The 23,081-nt window shown below is 41.3% G+C and overlaps 1 protein-coding gene across 4 annotated transcripts in view; it reads left to right on the top strand.

Annotated features, from left to right (window-relative positions):
- Positions 1–23,081, top strand: part of RASGRF2 (Ras protein specific guanine nucleotide releasing factor 2) — a 277,005-nt gene that overhangs the window by 143,504 nt on the left and 110,420 nt on the right. For 3 of the 4 annotated variants that reach the window (XM_077139291.1, XM_077139289.1, XM_077139292.1), the window contains exons 16-17: positions 6,834–6,962; positions 9,650–9,739. In XM_077139291.1, coding sequence (XP_076995406.1) covers positions 6,834–6,962; positions 9,650–9,739 — 219 coding nt within the window. The remainder of the gene's footprint in view (positions 1–6,833; positions 6,963–9,649; positions 9,740–23,081) is intronic. The other variant, XM_077139290.1, reaches the window with a different exon arrangement.

The raw sequence follows: 23,081 nt of genomic DNA, 5'->3' as shown, positions 1-23,081 counted from the left end.
GGATTTATTTCATTAGTTCTTCAGAGGAAAGGCAGCTAACTTTCAACTGCGGTTCCTTCTTACGTGGGAAGGCTCAGGGTGATCTCTGCTGGCCTTCTCTCCAGGCCTCTGGGTTCCAGCAACTTTCCCCAGGGTGACTTCTTTCTGCATCTCCAAAGGCCTGGACTGAGCGGCGAGTGCTGAGATGAGGAATGCCAAGCGCTTGGGCTGTGCTACGTTGCGCTCTCTCATTTAAGCACCAGCCAATTAACTCAAACATCATTCATTGCAGCAGGCACGCCTCTTAGCCGACTACAGATATAATGAGCAACAGAGGAGGTTCACGTACCATTGGCTCATGTCCACAGCAACAGAACTAGGCACATTCACCTGGCTAAGTTAACAACTGAATCTAACTACCACAGATGATTTCTTCAGTTTAGTTATTTAGCAAGGCAATGCTCCATATTGCAACAGAAATATAGGAGACAAAAATCATTTAATCCTGCTGTGCAGTTGCAGGTTAGCATCTCATTCTCTATACCACAGCAGACTGGCTTTTAAAAACATGGATCCAATCATAGAGTGTCCTCTTTAAATCCTTAGAATCACAATATAAAGTACATCTCCCTTCCCAGGGCCTTGGATCCTGTCTCCCTCTCCAGCCTATTCCTGCCACACTTCCTCCTCTGCCAGGTTCTGGTTGTGCAGTTGCCTTTCTGCCATTCCTGCCTCAGGGCCTTTGCACGTGGCCTTCCTTCTGCCTCCACAGTCTTTCCCCACATAGTGCATGAGGTCGGTGATCTTGTCTGTCTGTTCCCCTCTTTTCCCCCAGTGCTTGGCTAGTGTCTGGAAGGTGGTACATGTTTGTTAAATAAGTGAATCAAGTAAAGCAATGAGCTAATCCAGGGTCCTTTAGCATGTCACTTTTCTCAGCTCAATACAATGTATAGTTAGAAGAGATAATCCCTGTTGCTTTCAAAATCTTTTTTAATCTGTGATAAAAATCAGAAAAAAGTTTCTTAGCCAAATTAGCAGACACCCTTTTGTTTGTTTTTACTGTATTGACAACATAATCAAAACTGGACAGTTAAGTTAGAAAAAGTGTCCAAGTTTCAAGGAGGGTCAGTTAGATGGAAACATAAATCCTTGCTTTTGTACCTCCTTGAAGTTTCCATGTACTTTCTAACTCAGCTCATGTAAATAAACTTCCTGAATGAAGGCCTTAATGGAATTTTAACTGAAGTAGTTATCATCATCAAAAGTAGCACCCTGTTTAATGGGAAGTTCTTTAAATTGACAAGTTAGCAACCATGGAGGAGGAAGGTGGCAGATAATTAAAAAGTCCTTAGGACAACAAGCTTCGACAGAATCACAATGGATTCTTTTCTGGGTTAAGGAGGCCTGCACAGGATGACAGGTGCGTCTGGGTTTCGATGCAGTGCCAGAGTTTGGGAGCTTCTCTGAGGGGGGAGATTTCGAGCAGCAGATCTCAAACCTCCCGTTTAGGGCAAGGTGTGTGAAGTACACTGATTTGCCAGGATATGGGACGTTCTTTCCTTCCCCTTATTGGAATGTGGTAAATTGGAGAGGAGAAATCTGGGGCGAAGCCTGGATTTGCATGTTATTTTGAACAAGTAGGGATTTAGGAACCAGCATTTCAGTGTCAAACATCATGGCTCTGAGGCTTACACGCAGGGTTTCTAGACCTGGGGTGGAGGCATCATCGTGTCTGTTCAAGAGTCACTGAATGCCCATCTTCTCTGTGGAGGGTTCTCAGTGCTGCAGAGGCCAGAAAGGTAAATAAGATGGCATCCTCGCCCCTTCTAATCTAGTTATGTGGGTAAGTCATAATGATGAGAGCAGGTGGACGCTGGTACAACAGAAATGGACAGAGTGCTAGGCCAGGTGAAAAGCAGGGGAGATGGTGTCTCTTTGAGCAGAATTGGGAAGCGTCATTTCGTGTGGGCGAAGAAAAATGGGGGAAGTAGGCTGGAAGAAAGAGATAGGGGACCTTCTAGGTGAGGAGAACATAAGAACACGGGGCTGGAGGTAGCCCCAGGGGCTAAAGCTCTTTCCGAGAGCTGGAGACGTCATCGCTTCTGAAGGGCTGGAGTTTGCCCAGTTTTGAAGCCAAGGGGAGCCCCGAAGAACAGGACCCTGTTACTGGTCTTCTCAGGGCTTTCCGGCATGGGATAAACTTTTAAAAGAATTTGTCTTCTTCTTCTTTTTTTTTTTTTTTTTTTGTAATTTTCCAAGAGATTGCACTTTCATTTGGTTAATGCTTAGTAGTATGAATCAGCTTTTTTCTTTAATAGCAAAGCAAAAGCAAAATCTATTCCTTTTTGCATTACTTTCTGAATATGTGTCCTGGCTCTCAAAGTCCCCAGTCAAGCTGCCCATTGCCCACCATAGTTAATTCTTCCACTTTAACTTGTTGCACAGGGATCATTCCACATTGTTCACCACGTTGCCTAGATCGCGGTCTTCGTAGCCCGAGTCCAGAGCATGTAGTGATGGCTCAGTGATGTCTGGTGCCATGTCATAAAACTGCTTGACCTTCCTTCTGGGACTGAGGTGGTATTGCAATGGTAGGGATCAGTGGGTTTTTTCCTAGAGCAATAAACTAGAAGATTAAAGTTGAAGAGACCAAGATAAATAAGAAGGGACTATATAAAGCTCCCAGGGAAGGACACTGGTGAAGACAGCAAAGACCTGTCAGTGCAGAGCTGGACAGAGGTCGGGTTATTGTAGTCACAGCTAGGTGCAGCTGGTGAGCCTTGTCATATGGCTGTATCTGTCATTTATGGCCTGGAGCCCGCAGATGGAGAAGTTCTGTGCATCAAAGTGTGGCTGAAATAGTAGGTTTGCTTTCGCTTTAGAGAATTAGCTAAAATTGAGTACTTAATGTTTCTGTTTGACACAGAATTGCCCCCAAACAAATGATTTAGAGTTATATTTTCAAGGTGTTACTGTTGGAGTTTCTTTGCCTTCTCAAGCAAATACCACACAATGGGTTGGCTTTAATTATGGGGATTTAATGGCTTACGGTTTTGAGGCTAGGAAAAAGTCCAAATCAAGGCATCATCCAGGGCGGTTCTTTCTTCCTGAAGACTGGCATTCTGGGGCTGGCTCCCAGTGATCCCTGGTCCTGGGCTCCTCCGTTTCCTGGGCAGGCCCGTGGGTGGCCTCTCCTGGCCTTTCCCTTCTCCTCCAGGTTCCATTGACCTTCAGCTCTCGCTTCCTGTGGTTTTCTCTCTGTCTCTCTCTGTCTGAGTTTCATTCTGCTTCTAAAGGACTCCAGTAACAGGATTAAGACCCATCCTCATCGAGGTGGGCCACACCTCAACTTAAGTAACCTCATCAAAAGGTCCTACTTACAGTGGGTTCAGGGAATGGATTAGGTTTAAGAACATGTTTTTCCATTGCTTGTTTATCCAAATGGCTCATGGTTAGAAATGTCATTTTGCAGTTCATGTCACTGTTAACTGCAGACCTTCTTCCACCTTTGGTGATAAAGAATTTGCAAGATCATATCCAGGTGGGGCCCAGGGCACTAAGAGATGAAGCCTCTTAGAACCAACTTGAGATACCAGCTCTTCTGCTCCCCACTCTTCCTAGTCATATCTACCCACTAATGTGTCCCCCCTTATTGCTCATTTTTACCGTGGGCCCTCATCTGTCTTTCTCTTTACACTTTGTATTTAACCTCTTATTTGCATCTTTTCCCTTTCTGTAGCTGTCTTTTAATTTCTTTTAATATATTTATTTCCCATGTTATTCATACAAATATTAGGTGGTATGTCAAAGAGACATATTGAACAACTGGATTGCAAATAAAATAGGTCTGGAAATCAGACCAAGGAAGAAGAATTATGTGAGGCCAAAGATATGGTTGGTAAACAAAGAGTACTGTGTGGGCAGTCTGCAGTTCCCAGAGTCACCCTGACTTTGGTTCTGAGCTTCCCAGCAGATGGAGCAGTGACTGGAATGCAATCAACTGTGTGGTTCACACTGCGAGTGAGAATAGGTCCATTGTTCAGACACATCTTTTCTTGCTCTTGAGACACGAGAACAATATATCCTGTGGATCCTCATAAGGAATTCACTGAGTAGAAAACTTAGAATTAAGACTGGGGTCTAGGAAGCTCTTTGGCTTTTTTTCTAAGTAGGTGAAACAAAGAAAACATAGACAACTTTTTCTTTCATTTGCGTTGACATAAGGGCAGTATTGGTCATGAGGAGTCTTAAGAAAGTCATGAATGAATGAAACACTACTTCAGCATCAGGCTGACAAGTACTGTGTGTGTGTGTGTGTGAGAGAGAGAGAGAGAGAGAGAGAAAGAAAGAGAGAGAGAGAGGTATCTAGAAGCAAAGCATGTCACTTTGTTAACCCTGCTGTCAAGTCTTGAAAACTCCAATTGGCAAAGAAAAGGGGGGCGCTGATCTTTCTTTCATCTTTAGTTTGAAAGATGTTTGTGTGTACTTTGCATAATGTTAACACTTAAAACAGTTGGCAAACTTGGATAAGATCCCTGTGCCAAAAGTTTATACATTTTCTGCTTTCACTTCAGGATAAAACCCCACACAATTTCATTGCATGATACCAGCTTAACCCAGTAAGCCTGTACTGAGAGAGAGGGCTCTCTCACTGCAATTCGGCCAGTCAGTTTCAGAGCGCATTATTTAAAAAATGCTGTGACCTCTGTGCAATATTTTTGTCATTTCAGTTATAATACCTGCCTTGCATATCTTCCGGCAAGAGGAAAGGGATAATAGGAAATATCCCTTAAAATGAGCGAGTCTATGAACTGAAATGAAAATAATGCCATTTAATTCCCTCCACACCCAGTCCCCAGGTCTGAGCCAGGCTCACCCAGCATTCACTCATTCCCTCCTCTCTTTTTACCAGGCCGTCTCCACCACCTTCTACTCTAGGTGAGAAAGCACAAGTATCTGTCTGACTCAAATACGTCCAGATTGACCTAATGATGGGTTCTCCATGAAAATCAAACCAGTGGCAAGAAAGAGAGGGGAGCCAAAGAGCAGTTCCCTGTATTTGGGTGCCTTCTCCAATCCATTTTCACTTAGGCCACCGCGGTGCAACTTAGCTCAAGCTTTGCTGCACAACCCACATTTCCAGTGTCTGTTTCTGTGTTCTTAGTTTGAAAATTGCCTGCCTGTGGGCTGTAAGTGCTCCTGATTTTAGCATTTGTTGGAGCCCACATCTGCCCACTCATCTTGCAGGCAAAGCTGTTGGCATGGAACTTTATTGAAAGTGAACAGTCAGTGGGAAATGCTTCTTTTCCCCCACCTCAAGCCACAGTTTCTTCTCTCTTGTTAGCCTAACAGCGTTATTCCTTCTTTCCGGTTCTGCCCGTGGACATTCTGGCTCATGCATATCTCTCACAGGAAACTTTTTTTTGGGTCTAATGTAATTGCTGACTGGTGATTTTCTCATTTTGCCTTAGATAAGTGAATGGTTGAATCAAACCAAGGGCATGTATTTGATATTCTGCTTGCTCTTTGCAGAGCAGATGCCTTCCATTACGAATTTTGAGGGAGCTATTTAGAAAATAATAAAACTAACAGCTAAGCACTGATTTTTTGTCTATATCTTGCATCGTTGCCAACTTTACTGTAATTATGTCATTCATGGAAAGATTCTAACCACTTCCTTTCCCTGGCCCCTTTGTGTTTTGAAAGAGCGGAATTGTGGCCTCATTTCTTAGGCAGTAAATCACATGCAAATGTAAAAATGGCTTTATATGAAGTCATTGGGGATTTTGTAAAGTTTGTTGAGTGAAATCTTAAATGGAATGGCGAGGGAGTCAGTTATGAGTAGTTCTGCTGACAGGGAAGTGTAAAATTAGCAGAAGTAACACAGCTTTTATCAGGGAAAGTTTATGAAAATCCTGAGGAAAAAGCAATGGAAGAATTGTTGGAAGCTTTTGAAAATTTTTTAGTGCTTTCCTTTAAAAGGACTTAGACAGAGTTTACTATATTATTAAGCCAAATTGGAGGGGTATGTTCATGTCATCAGTAATAGCCTACATGTGACCTTGGAATGATGTGTCTTTTATTCTTAGGACATTAGCTGCAGTAGAGAGGCCCGAATTATCTTAAACCCTCTCAACAGTACATTGTAAAAATGTCCACTTGCTTTCTGTAGCTCTACATCAGGGCTATCCCGTAGAACTTTCTGGGAGAATGGGAGTGCTCTATTTCTATCCTGTCAGAAGCTCACATTAGGCTTCCAAGCATTTGAAATGTGTTTAGTACAACTGATTAGCTGAAATTTTAACTTAGTTAATTAAATTAAAATTTATGAGGACACATTTGGCTGGTGCTGCCATTTTGAACAGCACAGTTCTAGATCCCTAGGCACCCCCAGAACTTCTTGGGGGCCACACTGATAGTTTCAAACTTTGGTCGGCTTAAGGGAGCAACCCAAGCAAAGAACTAGCAAAGACCCAATTTTCATCTCAAATCGGATTTAGAATCTGGAAAAGTCTCCCTTTCTCCACTCCAAGAAGGCAGAAACATTCCAGAGGATGTGGGACCCACTGCATATCCTCTGTTCTCTTTAACGTCTGTGACTGTGTTGGACAGAAAGGGCTGGGCAGGGTCAGCCAGGGTCAGGGAGACAGAGTTCAAGGACATCCATATTTAGATTTAGTGCCATTAATATTCAGCCAGTTGGCATGATTTCATTTCATATTAAAGTCCTTTAAAAATGTAGGCTAGTATGAGCTGCTTATTGTCCATAATGAACTTTTGTGTTTCCATGCGTGAGACTAACAGGAAGCTGTTGGATTCATTGCCTGCTTGTTAAAATTCTTGATGTTTCAAAGCAGCAGTCCTAGAGTCTGCAGCAGGGGACCGAGCCGGACAGGACAGCTCCCCAGCAGCGGATGCCGCAGAACTGTCACCGTGTAGGTCACCGTCAACTCCTCGGCACCTCCGCTATCGCCAGCCTGGAGGTGAGGGATCGGAAAGGGCTGCCAAAATGTAGAAGAGAAATATGACTTCAAGCTTCTGAATATTTCCTTTGCCTCACTGTTTTCATTCCCAAAATATTTCTTAGTTTCAGTTATGAAAATTAATTGGAAGCGAACAATGTTACTATAGGACCAAAAAATGGATAAAATACAATTAGAGAATATGTCATCAGAACAACCAGCGTTTTCATTTTGTGGCTTTGTACTGTGTGCGGATAATATGAATCAAGAGCCAAGTGATTAGATGATTGCTAGTTGAAGACTCTCAATGCTGGTTTTACCAAAATATTCCCAGACTCTATACCTTAGCGTAATTCCAGTCTGGTCTATGTTAAGAAGGCTGATCTGGGACATCCCAATTTAGGGGGGCTTTATTGATATTGCATCTAATATCAGTTAGGTCCAGTTGCAAGGAACCCCAGTCATCATTATTGCATAGTGGCGAAAGTGGGTACATTTCCTTTCTCAATAGCTATAAAATGTTACCCCATAATTTGTTGTTAAACATATCAAACTTCTAAGTGGAGGCAAAACCATCAGAGCAAAAGCTAGAAATCTTTTATTTCCACAATTTTCCCATTGCTCAAATAAACATATTCAAACAATTGGCTTTGAAACATTTCTTTTTTTTTTCCCTCAAGCCAATTATTTCAAGTCAGAAGGGAGAATCACATAATTATAAAACCGGATTCACCCCAAGTGGTCCAAGGACTCTCGTCCTCATGCTACAAGTGAGGCAGTTTAGCATAATATGATATCAAGTAGAGTGTGTGGCTCCAAATGGTCACTCATCTGTGGCCTTCGTTACTGTCATTTCCATCAACTCCAAGAGCAGCTGGCCTGGGTCAGACAGTTGTCAGAGGATTTGCCTTAGTAAGTATTAGCCCTTGGGGATGGACTGATTTCACGCTCCCCATCTGTGATGGGTCATCCAGCCATTCAGCTGGTTCTGGTAAATGGAAGTGACAAGCTGGGTTTTCCGGGCTTGTCATAGGATGACCATGGATTTGGTGAAATCTCTCTCCTATTCTCAGAGCCTTGGTCGGTCCAGGCCTTGGCACCTTCCTTAACCATTGCCATATGGGACAGGCATATAGCTCCTTGAGTTCATTGTAGCCTGTAACAGGCTGGGGCCAGAGTTCGTGGAAGGAAAACGCTGCCAAGGCAAGTGTTGATTGCTATTCACTTTATTTTTTTAGCACTCTGTTTTGTCTCTCAAAGTAATTTTCATATATTTCATTCATATAGAAAGTCTTTAATTTATATAAGGGTTATTTGGAAATCTTCATCCCATTTGTGGATTAGCTAAATCCTGTCTTTCTTCCCTGGTATGACTAAATCATAGAGACATAGGAACACAGGAAGGAGGTTGAAATCAGTGATTATATAGATAGTCCAGATGGGGACAGCCTCGCACATTATCTCATTGTCTAGCAGAAAATTTACCTCTTAATTTTGCCACCTTATTCCAAAAATGTCTTAAGAAGACAGTAGAGCTGCTGTGTCACACTTGGACACATTAAGCAGCTCTCTGCTTCCCCCTTATTTGTTTATATGTTTTAACTTTTTTTTAATTGTTAACTATAACATATACACAAAGAAAAGAAAGAAAAAGCAATGATTTTCAAAGTACACTTCAACAAGTAGATACAGAACAGATTTCAGAGTTTGTTATGGGTTACCATTCCACTATTTCAGATTTTTCCTTCTAGCTACTCCAAAACACTGTTTGCTCTTATTTATTTTAAGCATAACTGTATATAACTTAGAGGCAAACTAATAAAAAGACTCTCCAGGTCAGAATCACAGTGGACTGATCTCACTCTATTGGAATAGGAAAATCAGTGAGGTTGGCATCAGCATCATCAAATGTTGGGTATAGAATACAGCCTGAGTGTGAAAGGGACTGCAAAAGGTTGTTCAGTGCAGCCTTTTGATTTTAGAAGGGCCGCTTTCACCATCACCACTTTAAAGGTGCTTTGAAAAGGGAATTCTACTGGTAATCTGACATAAAATCTTTTTAAAAAGTCTTTCTTTGAGATGTAATTCACATGCCATAAAACTCACCCTTTAAAGTGTAAAATTCAGTGGGTTTTTAGTATATTCACAAGGCAGTCAACCATGACCACTTTCTAATTCCAGAATATTTTCATCACCGCAAAAAGAAGCCCATCAGGAGTCACTCCCCATTCCTCTCTTTTCCCAGACCCTGGCAACCGCTAATCTCTCTATCTCTGTGGATTTGCTTATTTTGCATATATCATATAAATGGAATCCTACAATATGCGGCCTTTTGCGTGTGGCCTTTTTCACTTCACACGTTTTCCAGAACATGTATGGTGTAGCATATATCGGTACTTCATTCCTTTTAGGGCTGAATGATGTTCCATTGTTTGGATTTATTACATTTGGCTTGTCCATTGATCATATGACAGACATTTGGGTTGTTTCCACTGAACATTGATGTATCAATTTCTGAGTGAAAATATGCTTTCAGTACTCTTGGGTTTATACCTAGAGCGGAATTATTGTGAGGCATCTTATTTGCCCATTAAGTTCCGGACATTTGGTCCAACCACTCATTGTGGGAGTGAAGCTCAGAATAGTTAAGTTATTACGTGATATCCACCTGCCTCACCATTCCTTTTCCTTTCTTTTCAAATAACCAGGGCAGACAGCCGACAATGCCCACTGCTCTGTTTCACCTGCTTCTGCTTTTGCGATTGCCACTGCCGCGGCAGGACACGGGAGTCCACCAGGTGAGTTGAGGGGACCAGCTGTGGGCAGATGTACGGCAGTTTATGTTAAAGCAGTGATCCTGGCCACCACCTGGCCGCCACTGTCTCAGTCATGCACTGGGCAGCTATCCAAATGCAGATGTTCTGCTCCCATCCTGAGCAGTATGTCCGAGATGAGACTGTCCCTTAAAGAAGATGATTCTCGCACAGGTGGTCTGTAGGTTCCAGTTTCGAGAAATTTGTATCAGAGAAGGATACATCTTTTCTCTCATGGGGTTTTGTGGAGTCCTTTAACCTTTTTAGCCAGGTTACTGAGAACACGTGTTTTCGTTTAATTCAGTACAATGCTAAAAGCATATGCAGTGGGAAGAAGGGCTGAGGTGGAGGGTTGGGGGAGTAGGAGAATTATTGCTTTAGGTGACTCATAATTCATTTCCAGTGGCTCCATCGTTCTTTTTGAGTTGCTGTCAGTTCATTTTCAGGGTATGGAAGAAGTACTTAACAGTACAGTATTTTAATAATAAAATAAAATAATTTCATTTTAATTTAATTAAAATAATTTAATAATAGTTATTTTAATAACAATTAAAATAAAGATACATTCATTATCTTCTCCCCTTCTCTCATGTGCAAAGAAGTCACTGTGTTCAAGTAAATCTGTAAGTGATTTAAACAGCCTTGCTGTTGTGAATGCTCTCACCAAAATTAGCCCTGTGGGTTCTGATCATCGTGATCTGTAGGACCATGAATGATGGTATTTTTTAATTCATCACTGTTCACCCACCACAAAGGAGCCCATTTCCAAAGCCTATGAATTGGATTCCCAATAGTAACTACTAGATCCTATCTATGTAATTTCTTCTAAATTGAAATAAGAACATAGAGATGTTGTGTAATGAACTTGAAGTACCCTCCTGTCTATTTTCTTTTCCCAATTTCTTTAACAGTTGTTGTGTGTGGCAATGCTGCCTTTCAGACGTGCAGAACTCCTGCCCTGAATCTTAGATACCGAGAGTGCAGGGAGTACTTGTCCCATCTGAATGGAAATCACTGCGGATTGACCACATCCCGCTTCTTCAGCATTTGGTCCCACATGCTTCATTGAATGTGCTCAGCCAAACTGGGTTGCCCTAAAAATATTCTTAAAATTCTCCCTTGCTGGTAATTGGGTAGGGGAAGGTTGTTTTTTCACCGGAGATTGCAGTCAGGATCGAATGTTCTAATGAGCTTTAGAAAATGGTTTTCTGGCTCTGGCAGGTTTTCTGTGCTTATTGGACCAAAAGGACAAAGTAACTAAACCAGTCACAGCTTCCTCCTGGTCTGAACTCATACTGCTTCTGCTGTGTTTCTTTGTACCCTCCCCTGCAGCTGAAATACCCTTAGGAAGGCAGCTCTCTTCAGTGAGCTAGCCCTTGGCTGTGCTGACATGCCACCTGGCTGTGGTCAGGGTTGCTAGGCGGAGGGTAGTCTGACTCCTGCGTGACCTGACTGCTGGTTTTATTATGATGCTGTTGATATTGCCTATAATAATCTGGAGCTGCGTAATTCAATTTTAGAAGAAAAGGAAATAAGGGATTGGATCTGACAGTGCCCGTGATCCCGCAGTGTGTTTCACGTGGGTCGGTTTCAGTAGCTAGTGGCAATAAGCAAAAAAGCCTCTTTGGCAGTGTGGCCAGTGTGCTCCTGGGGCTCCGTCACTCGGTCGAGTTGGTCCCACGGGGGGGTTCCTATGCCTGGGAGAGCTCAGCAGAAGAGCTCTGGTCTACTGGGAGCTGAGGAAGGTTGGACTCGAGCAGAAACAGGAGAGTGCTAAGCAGATGATATGGACTTATTGGCAAGCCAGAGAGAGCATGGTGCTGCCTAGGAAAGGGGTAGACCCAGATGCGTGAACAGGTGTTCAGAGTGAGGGAGCGTTAGATAATGGTTAACTCTCCAAGTGGAATTTGTATCTGCTCTCTGAATCTAGAATTGCCCACCTGATTGCACCACAGAAACTGCAAGTTGCAAAGGCAAGCAGGAGGGAAGTTTTTCTAAACAAGTAAACATCATCAGTCTCTCCAGACTTCCTTTCTGCTTGCACAGCTGCAATACATCTGGAGGCCCAGCTCTGTTCTGCCCTGGGCCAATCACTGGAAACAAAGTAACATCTAGCCAAACCCTGTGGTCTTCAGAGTGGGTTTTTCCTCTTCAGGGTCCTCTGCAGGTTCCCTCCAGGTCTAATCCACACCCCTTTCTGCTCCCACATCAAAATGCACAAGAATCTGATGACTCTAGATTATAACCATCAATTAATAATTATGCTTTAAAATGTTCACCCCTGGCATTTGCACGTTAAGCCATTTCTCTTTAATTATTGCATGGAAGACTTTCTTACTACATTTAAAGTTGGACAGAAATTTTTCTTTGTAAAGAGGCCAGACAAGATGCTCTTGTTTGGTCCTGCAGGAAGGGACCAAATGTTTTTTTTTTTTTTTTTTTTTGTGGAAGGTGACTTGAGAGCTGCTGAAGATTTCTAGCTCTGTACCACGGATCTGGACCTACCTGATATCCATAGACACTGGAGAAGCCTGGGGATTTTTCTCTCTTTTTTTTCTTAGTACCTAGAGCCTAGCCTTTCCAAAGACGGATAGGTCTCCTTCTTCCACAGGCCCTCGCCCACCTGGCTTTCTCAGTCCCCCTCTTCTGTCCAGAGAATGCAAATCCTACCCCCTAGACTCAATATTCAGATAGTATGTTTTGCATGAGTGCCGCAACTTTGAAGGGAGAATTGTATGGGTTTTTATGCAGACTCATAGCTGGCATCTTAGAGTTCAACTTTATGCTTCCAGTATTACATCTCCTTCTGTTTATACTGTTTCTTTGACTAAGATGTGCGTCACCCGAATGTCTTTTTAAACCGAAGTGATATTGTTTTGTGTTTCTTGATTAATTTTAGCTCCCTACACAAAACACTTTCTATCTTTGCTTAATTTTTTTTATCAACACTTATCACCGTTTGACATACTATATATTTTTCTTATCTTCACTATTATTTGTTTCTTTAAAAGAACAAAAGTTCCATGAGGGCAGGTTTTTGGTCTTCAGTACACTAATATTTAAAATAGTATTGTACATATAGCAAGTGTGTATTTAATGAGTTAATGAATTAGTGGCTCTATGAATCAATCATTCTACTTACAATAGAGTTTATTTAATATAGAAAAGAAAACCTGTCCCTTCCCGTATAGTTTTGTGCTGTGATGTTTTTTAGTTATTGGCTTTTTTTTTTCTGGAGTCAGAGTTTTGTCTCATTTCTCCAACTGATCTGCGAGAGTTTCAAATCAGCAAGCACCTTTTGCTTTCTCTCGTGCTTAGTACAACGGTTTTGGAGACTCACTGCCCTGAGCTGGGCACGTGGTGGACCGTACACAAACCTTCTTGACATGCTCCTGAGCAAAAGTCCTACCCTAAAAATAGTGACTGGAGAGCCCTGAGACATGCTGGACCCAAGGTCTAGGGCCCCCTTGTATTTTCTGCCACTCAGAAGGCAAATTGCCAAATACATGGTTAAATCTTCATAACATAAAGTCTAGCAAGAATTGGTTTAATCTTACTGTCTTACACTGAGAACTAGTCTTGTCATTCCTTCCAACAAAGGTGTTGGTGTTGTTGATCTACAAGTTACCTTAGGCCCAGTGAAGGATGGATTCAGCATTCATGGGGCCTAAAACGTACAATTTGGGGAGGTCTGTCTCAAGGAAAAGACTAGAATTTTATAAATACAAACACTTAGGGTCCTCTCAGGGCCGTGGAAGAGGCTGCACAGATTGAGAGGCCTTGAAGCTTCAGTTTCACTGACTTCCTGGTAAATCCACCAGTTCAGATAGTTCTTGAAATAACAACAGCTGTAAGAAATTTTACTTGTTGCGGGATAGGGGTTGTTTGTGGGGTAGAGGATGGATGGTCATCAGTCAGTCATTAGCTGTCTATCTCCTAAACAATTCCAAAACTAGATGGTATAATGAAAAAACAGTAGAAGATCCTATCAATTAGAAATGAACTCTTGACCAGTTATTAACATATGGACTCCTGTGAAGGCTGTTTGGGTTATTGGCAGTGGTGAGCACAGCACAGTAATGTATGTTTTGTTTTCCTGATTTCTTTCTCCAGTGTCAAATAAGCTCACTTTTAGGGGGTGGAGCTTTAACTCTATACGAGACTGAAACAAAGCACCACTGATAAGGTGCCTGTGTGCATCTCACAACACTGGTCGAAATGTGTATATAGATATATATATATATACACATACATAATATGTATAATACATATAATATGCAGGCATATACTCAAATTTAGAAGTTTTGTGTTAAAGTAGAACTTAAAATGTGTGCCTTTCAGATGGCTGCTGATACAGGAAAACTGCAGGTGCAGTTTGCATAGTTTGATGGCATGAATAGAAATGCAAATGCAATGAATAAATATAACAGGGCACATCATGACTTTGACTATAGACCTGAAGCCCTCAGATTAATTATAGAGTTTATGAAATGATCTAAAATGAGGTATGAAAGTACAAGGTAGTTTATTTTTATGGAAGTGGAAATAATGGTAGTGGGGGTACCACAGGCAACTGTTGATTATCTATAAGCAGATTATATGTTTTCCAGTTCGGTGCAAGTCAAAGTGAATTAACAAAGTAGGGGAATGGTTGGGTGCACTTATAGGAAAATTAATGGCACAGTTACAGTTGCTTAGAGGAGAAGTGAGTTCTTTATTGGTGATTGCCTGGTACTTGAAAATAGATGATTCATTATCTTTTTTCCCTTTTGCCAAACCAGTCAGCTCTTGCAGAGCTAGTAAGTCGATCTGAGTTTGGTGTAAGTCGGACACAGACTAGTTTTAAAAATACTATTATCTGGGTGGGCCACAGTGGCTCAGTGGCAGAACTCTTGCCTGCCATGCTGGAGACCCAGATGCAATTCCCAGTGCCTGCCCATGCAAAACAAAACAAACAAAAACTATTATCTTAGAGATTCTGACTTGATTGGCCTGGGACAATGTCCTGGGTGTCAGGACTTTTAAAAGTTCCCTTACTGGAGCCGTGGTGAAGAGAACCACTGGATGAGGCAGAGGAGGTGGGGTGGGTGTGAATATTTTACTTGAGGTAATGTCAATTTTTAATGAAAACTGGGTTCTTGGTAGGTGGGTTATGAAGTTATTTGATTAATTCAGTACATGCAGATGGTTAAAGCAGTTGGGTAAGCCTCACTCACGCCCTCGGGCAGCTCAGTAAGTATGCATGGACTTCATCTCACAGCCCAGTACTGACGTGTGCACTTACTGTCTGAGTGAGAAATCATGGGAAGGCTGCGGGACTGGATGCCAGGAGAGTGAGATTGAGTCTTCGCTGAGTCAGCATGGACAGTTTCCTCAATCTCTCTGGGCCTCTGATTTCTCATGAGTGAAGCCTGAGAGTTGAACTTGTCTACTGGCTTTCCAGCTTCAGCATCACCTGGGAATTTCTTTGAAATGCAAATTCTCAGGCCCCACACCAGTCCGACTGACTCAGAAACTCTGGGGATGGGGCCCAGCAGTCTGTGGTTTCACAAGCCCTTCACGCGATTCTGATACATACCAGTGTTTGAGAACCACTGAACCAGCCCAATGTGTCAGCTCCCTTTCCTGTTTAAAAGTCTGTGACTCCATATTCTTTGTAGTGAACTATTGATGACAAATCTAAACTTCACTTTGGTCACTTCCTAAACCTTAGGTACAAGTCTGCCTTTATCTTTTGACAGTTTGGTACACAGTTAATTGATGTTGTTCCAAGTTGTAAACTTAAATCCTCAATTCTCTTTGTCACTTAAAATTGGGAAAATTACCTGGAGTTCTACACTATGTTAGAAACTTTTTTTTAATCTCAAAGCAATATAAACCATTGTACTTATTTTTCTCTAGTTACATTTTTTATAACAGCTTTATAGAAATATAATTCACATATAATACAATTCACTTACTTAACATATACAATTCAATCATTTTTAGCCTATTCCCAGAATTGTACAGTAATCACCACTATCAATTTCAGAACATTTCCATTACCTGAAGAAGAGATCCTGTACCCATTAGCAGTCATACCTCCCTACTTCCCAAACCTTCTAGCTCTAGCCAGCCACAGTCTACTTTCTGTCTCTATTGATTTGCCTATTCTGGACATTTCATATAAATGGAATCATACAACATGTGACATTTTGTGACTGGCTTGTTTCACTTAGCATAATATTTTTAAGCATCATTCATGCAGTAGCATGTATTAGAACTTCATTCCTTTTTATAGCTGACTAATACTCCATTGTGTGTATATGTTGCATTTTGGTCATCCATTCAGCAGTTGAAGGGCATTTGGGTTATTTTTACATTTTGTCTATTATGAATAATGCTCTGTGAACATTTGTATACATTTTTGTGTGAGTGTTTTCATTTATATTGGGTACAGATGTGGAATTGCTAAGATTTATTTTATGTTTAACTTTTTAAGAAACTGTCACACTGTTTCCCAAAGCGATTGCACAATTCTGCATTTCCACCAGGTGTGTGTTCAAGTCTCTACCTCCTCACAAAAACTATTACTTTTTTATTACAGCCATTCTATTGGGAATTTAGTGATATCATGACTTGTATTTATCTAAAAAGCAAATTATCTAATGCTATTGATTGTTTTTTCATGTGCTTATTATTTCCATTCTTAGGTCTTTTTGGTAAGCTGTCTATTTAAATCTTTGCCAATTTAAGAGTTTTTATCGTTGAATTTTGAGAGTTCTTTGTATAGTCTGGATACAAGCCCTTTATCAGATATATGATTTGCAAATATTTTCTCCCAGTTAGTGACTTGTCTTTTCATTTTCTTAATGTATCTTTTAAAGAGCAAAACTTTTTTTAAATATTGAAGTCTAATTTATCAACTTTTTAACTTTAAGAACTTTGCTTTTGGTGTGGTATCTAAGAACTCTTTGCCTAACCTGTAGTTAAGATTTTCTCCTAGAAGTTTTACAGTTTTAGCCTGTACATTTAGGTCTGTGTTCTATTTTGAGGTGGGTTTTTTTTTGGTGTATGACATGGTATAAAGGACTTAATTCATCTTTTTATGTGTAGATATGCAACTGTTCCAGCACCATTTGTTGAAAACATAACCCTTTCCTATTTTTTTTTTTCTTTACACTTTTATCAAATATCAATTGACCATAAATGTAGGGGTTTATTTCTGGGCATTTGATATGTCTATCCTTACACCAATACCATGCTGTTTTGACTACTGTAATTTTATAGTAAGTTTTGAAGTCAGGTAATGTAAGCCTCCCTGCTTTATTTTCCTTGTTCACACTTGTTTGGGCTCTTCTGAATTCTTTATACTTCTGTGATGTTAGGATCAGCTTGGCATTTTCTACAGAAAAAATCCTGCTGAGCATACACATTTAATACAATTAATTTCCTTCCCATTATGCTTTCCACAAATTTTGATAAGTACAAATCTTCAGTTAGATCAAAAAGTTTTGAAAGTTCTCTGAGGCTTCTTCTTTGATACATGTGTTATTTAAATGTGTGTTGTTTAATTTCTATTTGCGATTTTTCTGCTGTCTTTGGGAAATTCTTAGCCATTATTTCTGTAAATATTTCTCCATTCTCTCTTTCTTCTCCTGGTATTCAATTATGTGTGCTTCTCCAAAATCTCCAGTAATACAGCTATTCCTCCCTTGCCTTCTACTTTCATCATGGCTGGAGCATTCCCAGTTTATTTCCTTGAAGCCCTGACGTCTGTAACGTGTTACCTTTCTCTCCTAAGGGTGAGACAGGAAAGTTGGAGGGGGCTGGAGTGGGAGGTAGGCAGTTTCTACAGCTGGGAGAACTCCGGCTGTTCATGCCTGTAGAAGAATCTGGGCATATTTCACAATGATCGCTCTTTCCTTCCCACTGCACAAGCCAGGATGGGATCCTTCTCCAGTCTTTTACTTTGAGAATGGCTGTGGTTCCTGGATATAAAGCCCATGAAAATATAGGGGCCCTCCGTCCCAGGAGGTTTCTCACTCTCACTGTAGTCCGCACTCAGCCTCCAGCAAATTATCAAAATGACCACGTAAGTGTTGCTACCAGTTTATGACTGTAGCCGCTTCTGTTCCCAGTAAGCAGATATTGGGAATCTGCTTACTATCTCCTTGGGTGCACCTATTTCTAATTGCTCTCAGGGTGGTCCTTTGCCCTGCAACCTCAGTTCTCTCATGGGACCCCCCAAAGTCATTCGTTTCCCATTTGTCCAGCTTTTTCTTATTGTAAGGACAGATGTGAGAGCATCCAAGTGCTTTACATGTCAGAGCTGAAACTGTAAGTCTCCTTTGGTGGCATTTTTATAGTTATTCCATCAATTAGGTGGATCAGTTTGGGAAGACTTTTATTTTAACAGTACTGAATCTTTCAGTACATGAATTTGTAATGTCTCTTCATTTGTTTAGCTTGTCCCTCATTTCTCTCAGCCATGTTTTATATTTTTCAGCGTATATTTTAATTTATCTTGTTTCTTGAAACTTTAACTTTGTTTAGTAGTTCTTGTACTTTGTTTTTTGGTGGATTCTTTAGGGTTCTCTAAGTATAGAATAATTTCCTCTGTGAATAAAGATACTTTTATTTCTTTATTTCCAATCTATTTGTCTTTATTTTCTTTTTCCTGCCTTATTGCACTGGGTAGAACCAGCATTAACTTTATAAATCTTTATTTTTGAATTGCAGGTGTCTCTTTTTAGCCCTTGTCAGGTACATAGTCTATACAATGATGATGATATAAAATGGTGCTCTTTTTTTTTTTTTGCAGTATTTCATGGGATCATGTAAACACATAACAGGCTCATAACAGTCACCCTTCAAATAATCTCACAAAGCTTTTTCAATACACCTCTTCTTGGAATTCAGACTTTGAAGCTAGGTCAGCGCCATCTTGGTGGGCTGTGTGGTCCATAGTCAGTGGATAATTTCTAAATGAAAATGTCTAACAGGTATTTTCTTTCTGCATTCACCTCTTTCACTCACTCTTCAAGACATACAGAATTTTTTTTCCTACTGGAGCTCTCCTGGTTTGAGATAAACATATTTTCTGTTGGTTTTTCCCTGAAACAGACATACCTCAGAAATATTGCAAGTTCAGTTCCAGATCACAGCAATAAAGAGACTATAGCGGGCGGGCCGCGGTGGCTCAGCGGGCAAAGTGCTTGCCTGCTATGCCGGAGGACCTCGGTTCGATTCCCGGCCCCAGCCCATGTAACAAAAAAACGGAGAAACAGAATACAATAAAAACAAGAAAATGTTTAAAAATGTTTCCCTTTCTTCCTTCCTTCCTCCCTTCTATCCTTCCTTCCTTCTCTCTGTCTAAAAAAAAAAAATAAAAAAAAAAAAAAAAAAAGAGACTATAGCGATGAAGTGAGTCACACGAGCTTAGTTTCTCAGTGTGTATGAAACTTATGTTTACACTGTGCTGTAGTCTATTAACTATATGATACATTATGTCTAAAAAGCAATGTACATACCTAAATTAAAATGTGACACAGAGAGGCAAAGTGAGCACATGTTGTTGGATAAATGGCCCTGAGAGACTTGCCCAACATAGAGTTTCCACAAGCCTTCAATTTGTAAAAAATATAAGAACAACAATAAGAAGCTAAGAAGCACAAGAAAGCAAAGTACAATAAAACAAGGTATGCCTGTTTATAAAAGCCTTTTTTTCATTATTTCATAAAGACAGCTAATAGAACTTTGGGGACCGTCCATAGCATATATTTAATTTCTATTTTTAAATAAAAAATATTATCACACTTATTAATGGAAAATGAGCTCGGCAAGCCAAATTTACACTAATAATTCCAGGTCTCATTTTTAAACACATACACGTGCGCACACACACACACACACACACACCCTCTCACACATTGCCTGGAATTAGACTTTTAGAACTGATGTCCACGTCTTTATGGTGTGAGTGCTGTGCTGGCCCTCCAAAGCAACCACAGATGCTCAGGCCACGTGGTCCAGCAGCCAGCTAGAGAAGCACCACCTGCTCGGCTTCCAGCCAGACCCAAGTCCTCGTCCCGCTGGCCTGGGCACCCTCTTCCTGACGGTGCTGCCCTCGGCCAGGTTCTCTTTCTTTGGACAGCCCATTCCGGGGCTCCACACAGACCGCTCTCCTCCAGTGCTGTCTGTCCTCGGCAGAGGTGTGGTGCAGTTGATTGTGCCTGTTGACTTCAGTTCACGCACAGTGCTTAGCTGCTGCTTGATTGCGTTACAACTTCATCCGTTTCAGGGCCGAGGCGGCTAAGCCACGTGGCGGACGCAGAGCCACTGCTGGGTGTTGCCCCGTGGGAATGCAGGGCTGGCGTTTTCACATCTGCTGCGTGTTTCTTTTCTTTCCTTCCCTCCTTCCTCCCTTCCTCCTTTTCCTCTCTTTCTTTCCTGCCTTGTTTCCTTCCTTCCTTTTTTCTTTTTATTTCTTTTTTGAAAAAAGCAAAGCCAGAGATCTGAATATTTATGTGAAACCTTCTGTTTTTGTATGTTGGAAGTAAATTCATACTCTTTAAAACACTGTCCACACCAAACAAAATACTTCTGTGATGAATATGGCCCTGATCCCCCAGTGTGTGACCTAAAATTGAATGGAATCACTTACTGCTGGAGTTAGGTTGTTAGAGACAGGATTTGCAGAGACACCCCTCAGTATTAGCAATGGATTCCTGAATCTCTTCAGCTTAGCTGCTTTACACAGAGTGGAACTTTCCTTGCCCTCTGTGGTTTTACACTATGAAAGCAAGAAGTGATCATCTTTTTTTTTTGTATGCCATATGGTGGGTCACATTTCATTATTTTTCCACGTGAGTATCCCGTTATTGCAGCACCATTTGTTGAATTTGGGGTGGGGGTGGGGGTGGGGAATGTGCATGGGCTGGGAATCATAGTGTAATCTGATCTCAGACATGTGGGGATGCCCCATTGTTACTCCTTACCATGAAAGGGACAGTGGGGACTGTCTTCATCACCCATTTTATAAATTCTGAAGCAGATCTGAGGTTCCGTGAGGTGAAGACTCTTGCCTAGGTCCTCACAGCTATTGAGAACTAGACTCTGATCTGTCTGCTATCTAATGGTTGCTTTTCTTTGCCCTGATGTTACTTCTAAACCTGTATTTATTTCAAAACAAGCAAGGTTTGGGAGACTTGAATTACTTTTGTTACTGACTCTTGCTCCTGTCTTTGAGATTTATCCATTTCTTTCATCTTCTTCCCACCTCTGAACCTACCTTCTGTTCACCCAAATGACAGATACTGCAGCTTGGTAACTCCAAATAGATAATTCAGGGTGAAATTAGTAATCTATGGGTGGTTTCTCACTTGGCCAGCAGTTGGCATTGAGGGATTTGTGATTTCTTTCACAAGATCGAAGACACCAGGGCCTTAGTACAACAATATGATCCGTGTAGAGGAAGCATTTGTCTCTGGGTTGTAAATTGGATTAAATTTACAGTAAAATATTGATTCCTATGAATTAAGTGGCTGTCACATATGTACCCTCTGTCTGTAGTCTCTTTCAGGATTTGTGAGAGCACTTGGCCCTATAGCTTATCTGCAGGGGTATAAGAGAGGCACGGGATAGGGGCTATTTTGTCAATTGTCTATAGCGCTATAATTCTCACTTCAGGCAGAAGTCACAAACTCATTTTCTGTTTTGAAATCAGAAGCTTAGTATCATGTGGACGTCTTACTGGGGTGACTCTCAATGGGGTGCTGGTTGGGGTAGAATGAGAATAGTCAAGGGGACGTCTTCAAAATACCTCTATCCCCTGGGGATTCTGAGGAGCCTCCCAGAAGGCAGGCCCTTCCGACTGAGAATCGTTCCAGGAAAGAGAGAGATTTTTGATGGAAATGTGTTGCGCCTATGAATGGTGTGATAGCGGATGTAAGGTTAAAAATCTCTGCCACTGGAAGTCCTGAAAAGACTATGCTTATTGTCTTAATCCATTTCTCTATTTCCTGGTTAGTCCAGGCGTCATGGGAAGCAGGCTGTCCATCTAGTTTTAGTGACGGCATTCAGAGGTCTGAAGTCAACGTGTTGGCTGCATCAAGTGCCTCTCATATGGGAGCCTATCTTTTTTTTGGCATTCCATCCTTGTCTTATTCATCTCCCCTTTCACTTTATCCTGCTGTCTTTTTTCCTTAGTATGTTTTTACCTTTGGAATACTGTACTTATGGCGTGAAGATATGTCCTCTTGCTGGGACCAGCTACATTATGGGTCCCAATGCAAAATGAAAATGTGGGACCCTGTTCTAGTTTTCTAGCTGCCAGAATGCAACACCCCAGTGATGACTGGCTTTTAATAAAAGGGGATTTATTTAGTTAACATATGGCTTTTAATAAAAGGAGATTTATTTAGTTAACATATAGTTCTTCAGAGGAAAGGCAGCTGACTTTCAACTGAGGTCATTTCTAACGTGGGAAGGCATACGGCGATCTCTGCTGACTTTCTCTCCAGGCCTCTGGGTTCCGACAACTTTCCCTGGGTGATTCCTTTCTGCATCTCCAAACGCCTGGACTGAGCTCCGAGTGCTGAGATGAGGTATACTGAGCTGCTTGGGCTGTGCTACATTGAGGTCTCTCATTTAAGCATCCAGCCAATTAAATCAAACATCATTCCTTGCAGCAGGCACGCCTCCTAGCCGACTGCAGATGTAATCAGCGACAGATGAGCTTCACTGCCATTGGCTCATGGCCACAGCAAAAGAACTAGGCACCTTCACCTGGCCAGGTTGACACCTGAATCTAACTACCACAGACCACTTGTTCAGAAATTAAGCATTTCAAGATAGTGACAGTAGAACATTAAATCAAGCATGGGTCCTTCTGAGGGTGGGGCCTTGTGTGTGATTGGACACTGTCACACCTATGAGGCCGGCCTATCTCTTACATTCTATTCAGGGTTAAAATAGTTTCTTAATGTTTTTTTCTGGGTCATGCAGTAAATTGTTCTCAGGTAGTACCCTTCAGTGTGTCTGTAGAGTTATCTCCTGGTTCTGTAGAAACTTTCCATCGTTGAAACCACACTAAGAGAAGACAAACTCCTTTAGTTTAAAGATTAAACATCTTAAGCTGGGAGAGATCAATTAGAAAGAGGAATGGTACTTAAACTTAGGACTCCTGATTCTCTGATGAGAATACAAATTTTTAAAATTAACTTAACACTAATGCTGAGCACAATCACTTTTGAGTCAGAAGGGCTCACTATTTACTGATGACTCAGATTAATCATAAAACAAAAGTCATCATTATGTAAGACTAGAAAATTCTGGTTTCCTGGGC

This window comes from Tamandua tetradactyla, chromosome 21, assembly GCF_023851605.1.
Source record: "Tamandua tetradactyla isolate mTamTet1 chromosome 21, mTamTet1.pri, whole genome shotgun sequence".
Lineage (NCBI taxonomy): Eukaryota > Metazoa > Chordata > Mammalia > Pilosa > Myrmecophagidae > Tamandua > Tamandua tetradactyla.
The sequence above is the reverse complement of the archived record's forward strand: the minus strand, read 5'-3'. Positions and strand labels throughout refer to the sequence as shown.